Genomic DNA, 6,651 nt, shown 5'->3' on the forward strand with positions numbered 1-6,651 from the left:
CAGAGATCCTTGCTCCAGAGCACACGTTCCTATTTGGTTCCCAGAGATGCATGGTGTACACTAGATAAACCCAGACCATTATCCTGAGAAGGGTTTTTTGGGGGGAGGTGGGGAGTAGAGTTATTACTAGGGGTTTCCTTTGCTGTCCTGGTAACAATGAACTATGTCCTCAGCAGTTAATAATTAATGACTCCATAAATTAACTTTGATCCTAAAAGTTTGCCTTTCCCTGTTCTCTGGCCGGTTAATTGGCCACTAGCCTGGCCAGGCAATGGGGAATCAATGAGCCACTGCCAACAAAGCCCCTTCCCTGGTGTGGAAGTGACAAAAGGCCACTTCATGATGCTCCGGACCTGTCGCATGCTGTGCTCCGGGGCTGGTCCCTCCACTAGAAGCTGGCAGCCTCTGCACTTTGATGGTGAGGTCTTCCACCTGAAAAACACAAGAGAGCTGACCAGAGCTCTGCTGGTGCTGCGACTCTGTGCCTGGCCTCCCTTGGTCACCCATGGGCTTGCGGTGAGCAGCGGTCCCCAGGAGCAGTTCCCCTGGCCTGGTGACTCCCTGGAACTCTGCTCTGGACGCTTGGTCTCTACAACCCCAGCTCCAGGCCTGGTCTCGGCGACTCCTGGGCTCCCGGCTCTCGAGTATGCTTCTCAGAGCATCCTTCTATGGGCAGTTTGTGGCTGGAGAGACAGCAGAGGAGGTGAAAGATTGTGTCCTGCAGCTTCAACACCTAGGGCTCCGGCCCCTGCTAGCAGTGCCCACTGAAGAGGAGCCAGACTCAGAAGCCAAGACTGGGTGAGTAGGGTCCACGGTGCTGGGGAGCTGGGAGGATGGCCGGCAGGGGCTTAGCAGACTCAGACGCTGATGCCTGCTGGCTGGGTAGCGAGGCTTGGTACGAGGGGAACCTCAGTGCCATGCTGCGGTGCGTGGACCTGTCACGAAGCCTTCTGGAGACCCCTGGCCCGGCTGGGCACAGCCTCATGCAGCTGAAGGTGACGGCACTCGCCAGCACTCGGCTCTGTGTAAGAGAAGGGTAGGGTGGTGGAGTAGGGGTGCAGCTGGACACAAGGCCCCCTACTGCCCCAGTTATCATCTCATTTCAGAAAGAGCTAACCTCCTGGATCAGAGAGTCAGGAGACTCCTCAGAGCTGAGCCCTGAGCGGCTGGCAGAAACCATGGACTCTGGGCAGGTAATGACATCAGGTCAGGCAAAGTTGGATGGTTGGTAAAGAGTATGAGGAGAACAGAGACCCTGAACTTGTATGTGCAGGTTCCTGCAGGTGGGATCCTCAAGAATACTGAATGTACTGTGGACTTCCAAGAGAACAAACACGTTCTGTTCAGGCGAGGGTGAAACCAAGTTGCTCCTTGGAGGCAAGGATTTTGAAGCTCTGTCTGATATATTTTGGACATGTCATCCAGAGGGACTGGGCCTTGGAGAAGGACCAGGTAGGGTGGAGGGATGGCACAGAACAGGAAGATCCTGGATTAGATGGGTTGACAGAGTGACTGGGGTAATGAGGGCAGGTGTGTCAGAGGCAGTGATACTGGCTCAGGATGGAGGTGGGTTCCAAGCTATTGTGCAACTCCTATGAGTTTCAAGCAACTCCACTGCACATAACAACAACAGCAAGAGGGAGTGCTGGTGGCCTAGTGATTAGGAAGGTGTGCTGCAATCCCGAAGGCATGAGGTTCAAATCCACCATTGGTGAAAAAAAGAATCATCAACTCCCATGCCATTTACTGCGTATGAAAACTACTGGAAGGCCAGCTATGAGCTGGCTCTGACTCAATGGTACACAGCAACTTCTCAGAGACAGAACCACCAGAATAAACATAACCATAGCATGCTACCCTATACAGTGAGCTCTGGTGGTCGCTGCTAACTCAAAAGTCACACTTCTTCAGTGGTTCGAACCCACCAGATGCTCTGAGAATGAAGGGCAAGATCCTCTTGTGCAATTTATGGTTTCATGATCCCAACAGAGAGGCAGCTATGGTTCTGACTCGCTGGCAATGAGTTTTGAGATGCTGTGATACGGGAGCACATGGTGGACTTGAACCTCATGCCTTTGGGTTGGCAGCACAACTCCTCATCACCAGACACCAGAACTCCAGTTTCTCTCTGAGCACCCTGATTAATGATCCAATCCTAACTCTTTGCATTCATCTAGTCCACTACTTTTAATCACCGTGAGGTGGATCTTCATGGAGTCTGCAACGCTGGGTTTAAGCGTAGCCATGTGGTGAGGTTTATCAGTGATATCAACAGGTTTCAGGCTACTGCACGTCAGGTCAGAGTCAACTCTGTGACATCTAACAACAGCAAGAACTGCCCCCTCTGCCTTCCTAGACTCAGCCTCGGCGGTCTCCAGGCTCCCTTCACTCCAAATAATGCTACGGAGGATCGACTGATGCTTCTTTTTTTTTTCATCTTGAACTTTTCATTTATAATTTTTAAAATGTGTTGGACACATAGGAGCAGGCACTAGCATGTCAGAGGACTGGCTCTGGAGGGTAATGAGTTTCACCTCTGTGAACTTTGTTTATTCATGTGAGACAGTGACAGTAACTTCTTAGTAGGGCGGTTTTGAGGCTGTGCACGTCAAGTCCCAGCAGAGGCTGGCGTCTGACTCTGGTGAACAAAAGACTGTCTTTGCATCACTTGTTTTCTTCCGCTTCCCCAACACTGGCATACCTAGTTTTCCTTTTCTGTCTTGGTCAGCTCCTTCTTAATCTTTAGTCTTTTCTCTGCCTGTTTCTTAGGGAGCTGTGGTAGCTTAGTGGTAAGGAATTGTGCTGCCAACACAAAGGTGAATGGTTTGACTCCACCAGTTGCTCCACAGAAGAAAAATGGGCAGTCTCCCCTCCATATGATTTACTGCCTCTGAAAACCAGCTGGAGGGTCAGATATGGGTCAGTTCTGACTCCCCAGTACACAACAACTGCCTGTCTCTTAAATATGGCAGTTGCCCAGGGCTGGGTCCTGGCCTTCCCTCTTCTTCCTTATTCTCTCTGCAGGAACTGTCTCACCTAACTCTATAGCCTCAGCTTCTCAACTCTGACCTAAGGCTGTTCATGCTTCTGTCCCGAGTCCTAAACCCAAAGCTTCCAGAACTCTTCTTAACTGTCAACCATGATCTTCACACTGGCCTCACTGTCTCTCCAAACCAACCCCTCCTTCCTGGTCCCGTCTCAGTCAGCCCTCCTGACCCAATCCTCAGGCCCGAACTCCCTGAACTCACAGCCCCTGATCCAACAGAACACTTCATGTCTGTCCTATCCCGTCCCCCAAGTCCTTGGCACCTGGACAAAATACAATCAATATATGTGAATGAGTAAATGGATGAAGCAAACGTTTCTTCAAAAATAAACTAACAATTATGAGCATACTGACCATGAACAACGTGCCAGGCACTGTCCTGAGTATGGTAAAAGGAACACTCACTCCCTGCCCTTAAGTGGGTCGCAGAACCAGTTCAGAGCGGACCACCCCAAGGTTTTCAAGGCTATACATCACATGGAAGGAGAATTCCAGTCTTTTTTTTTTTCTTTCTTTCTGGTTTAAGTTTCTCTTTTTAAATTAGTTTTAATGAAAGTTTACAGAGACTTAGGGTTTTCAGTCATTCATTGTTGCACTTTTCTCCCTGCCCACCCCTCCCATCCATTCGCTCTTCTCTTTGAAAAGTAAAAGAAAAAATCTTTCATTTTTGTACAATCCCTCCCCCTAAATCCACTCCACTATGCAGCCTTTATTCTCGACTCCTGTCATGACAGGATATAATCCTGTATCCCTTTTAAACAGTTCTCTCCCTCATCTGTTTCAATGCAGTATACATCATTCCTCCCCTCCTTCTCTGTCTTCCCTTAACCGCTATGTCAGTCCTATTTTACAACAGTGGCTCTATGCAGTATTTGTCCTTTTGTGACTGAGATATTTCACTCAGCATAATGTCCTCCAGGGTCACACATTTTGTATAATATTTCATGAATTCCTTGTTTTTCAATGCAGCATAGTATTTTATTGTATGAATATACCACAGCTTCTCTATCTATTCGTTTGTTGATGGGCACTTAGGTTGTTTCCAACTCTTTGATATTGTGAACAAAGCCACAATAAACACAGGTGTGCATATATCTGTTTGGATGTCAGTTATGGTCTCTTCGGGGTATTTTCCCAGTAGTGGAACTGCTGGGTCAAATGGTATTTCTATTTGCACCTTTTTGAGAAAGCGCCATAGAGCCTTCCACAGTGGTTGCACCATTTTACACTCCCAGCAACAGTGAATAAGGGTTCCAGTTTCTCCACAACCTCTCTAGCATGTGATGTTTGCTGGAGAATGTCCATCTTTGTCCCCTGGAGCTGCTGATGGATTCAAACCACCAGAGAACCTGGGCCTTTTGCATTAGCAGCACAGAGATATCATTGCTGATGTCAGATTAATCCTGGCCGAAAGTAAAGAATAGCAGAAGAATGTCTATTTATGCTTTATTTACTATGCAAAGGCATTTGACTGTGTGCGTCATAACAAATTATGGCTAACATTGAGAAGAATGAGGGTCTCAGAACACTTAATGGTGCTCATGTGAAACCTAGACCAAGAGGTTGTTGTGCGAACAGAGCAAGAGAAAATGACGTGGCTTAGAAATATAAGAAAGATGTGTGTCAGGGATGAATCCTTTCTCCATATCTATTCAATCTGTATGCTGAGAAAATTATTTGAGAAGCTAGACTCTATGAAGAAGAATGTTACATCAAGATTAGAGGAATACTTATCAATAATCTTCATTATGCTGATGACACAATCTTGCTTGTAGAAAATGAGGAGGACTTGAAGTGATTGCTGTAGAAGGGGAAAGATTATAATCTTCAGTATGGATTGCATCTCAGTATCAGGAAAACAAAAATTCACACCACTAGACCTATAGGTAACATTACGATAGATGGGGAAAAGATTGAAACTGTCAACAATTTCACCTTACTTGGATACACAATCAGTACACTTGGAACCAGCAGTCAGGAAATCAGGAAATGTACTTCACTGAGAAAGTGCAGTCAGGGACCTCTCCAAATTACTGAGCAATGCTGTTAGTTTGAGGACTATGTTCTTTTCACTTACTGGCTATGCTGCTGGAAGCTGGACAATGAATAAGGATGACTGAAGCACTGATGCCTTTGAACTGTAGTGTTGAAGAAGAGTACTGAACATCCCATGGACTACCAAAGAACAAATAGATATATCTTGGAGAGGGTGCAGCCAGAATGCTCCTTGGAGGCAAAGATGATAAAGCTACATCTTACATACTTTGGGCATGGAGCTAGGAAAGGTTATTCCTTGGAAAGGGACATCATACCTTGGAAGACGGAGGGGTAGTGAAATAAAGGAAAACCAAGTGGACTGACACAGTGGCTGCAGCAGTGGCCTCAAGTGTGTCGGATTGTGAGGACGGCACTGGTTAGGATGGAGTTCAGATCTGTTTTCACAGGATCGCTATGAATCTTACTTGGCTCTATGGCACTTAACAATAACCACGAGTTGTTAATACTCCAGAACTCCTCCAGGCCTTTGTCCAAGCCAAAGGGAAAAGGTAGCTGGCTGGCCAAGTTCCCCCCCATTGACTTCTTACTCCCTGGAAAGAGATTTCAGTTTGCCAGGTCCAGGTCAACTTCTCCAGCGGGGTCCCATTAGCAGACGCACTATGTCTATGTCATTCATCTCAACTCTGCTGGCTGTAATAAAGCTTTAAGCCCTACCTGTTTCTCTATTTTTTATTTTGATGCAAATATAATCAAGGAAATGTTTCTTCCTTTAACTTACCAATTTATTCAAGCCTATCTGGACTGTTCAGTAATTAATATTTACCATTTTGAATTCCATAAGACTATGGGTTGTTGTTGTTATGTGCCATCGAGTTGCTTGAGACTCATTAGCGACCCTATGTACAATAGCCCTAATAAACCCTGCTCTATTCTGTGCCAATCGCACTGTCTCCAACACACCCATCCCGATTACCCCAGTCACTGAATCAATCCACCTCATAGAGGGCCTGTTAGGGATGGCTATTATACCTTTGTCACAAATGTATTAATTCCCCAAATGTTTACTAAACATCTGCTATATGCCAGGTACCATCCTAGACAACAATGACTAGCATAGACAAAATTTCTGCCCTTGAGGTAGTTGCTAGTTAGTATTAATAGACACTCAGTAATTAAAATTAAAATCAAACCCTCTGGTGGCCAGATGAGTAAGGAGTTGTGCTGCCAACACAAAGGCAGGTGTTTCAAATCTACCTGTGGCTTCAAGGGGAAAAGATGGGCAGTGTCCTCTCCTGCAATTTACAGCCTCTGAAAACCTATTCTGAGTGGTCCGACTCAGCTGCCCACATCAACAATAACAAAAGCTGAGTGTGACTCACAGTACACCTCTGGGAGCATGAGAGGCTATGAATCTTTTATGTATTTTTTTTTAATTTTTTTCCCTTGTATGCTTTCTTATTTTATTTATTTATTTATCTATTTATCGATCTATTTATTTATCTATCTATCTATCATCTATCTATTTATTTATTTCTTTTTCATTTCAATGACCATCTACAGAGATTTTGGAATTCTATTCATTCATTGTTGCACCCTTCTCCCCGCCC

The 6,651-nt window shown here is 45.8% G+C and overlaps 1 protein-coding gene across 1 annotated transcript in view; it reads left to right on the forward strand.

Annotated features, from left to right (window-relative positions):
- Window positions 1-296: 296 nt before the first annotated feature.
- The window catches only part of PRODH2 (proline dehydrogenase (oxidase) 2), a 13,707-nt gene continuing 7,352 nt past the window's right edge, over window positions 297-6,651 (forward strand). The window contains exons 1-4 of the mRNA XM_006899715.1: window positions 297-516; window positions 602-798; window positions 887-1,025; window positions 1,107-1,193. Coding sequence (XP_006899777.1) covers window positions 340-516; window positions 602-798; window positions 887-1,025; window positions 1,107-1,193 — 600 coding nt within the window. The 5' untranslated portion in view covers window positions 297-339. The remainder of the gene's footprint in view (window positions 517-601; window positions 799-886; window positions 1,026-1,106; window positions 1,194-6,651) is intronic.

Source organism: Elephantulus edwardii, unplaced genomic scaffold (assembly GCF_000299155.1).
Source record: "Elephantulus edwardii isolate Elephantulus edwardi_28Jun2011 unplaced genomic scaffold, EleEdw1.0 scaffold00266, whole genome shotgun sequence".
Classification (NCBI taxonomy): Eukaryota; Metazoa; Chordata; class Mammalia; order Macroscelidea; family Macroscelididae; genus Elephantulus; species Elephantulus edwardii.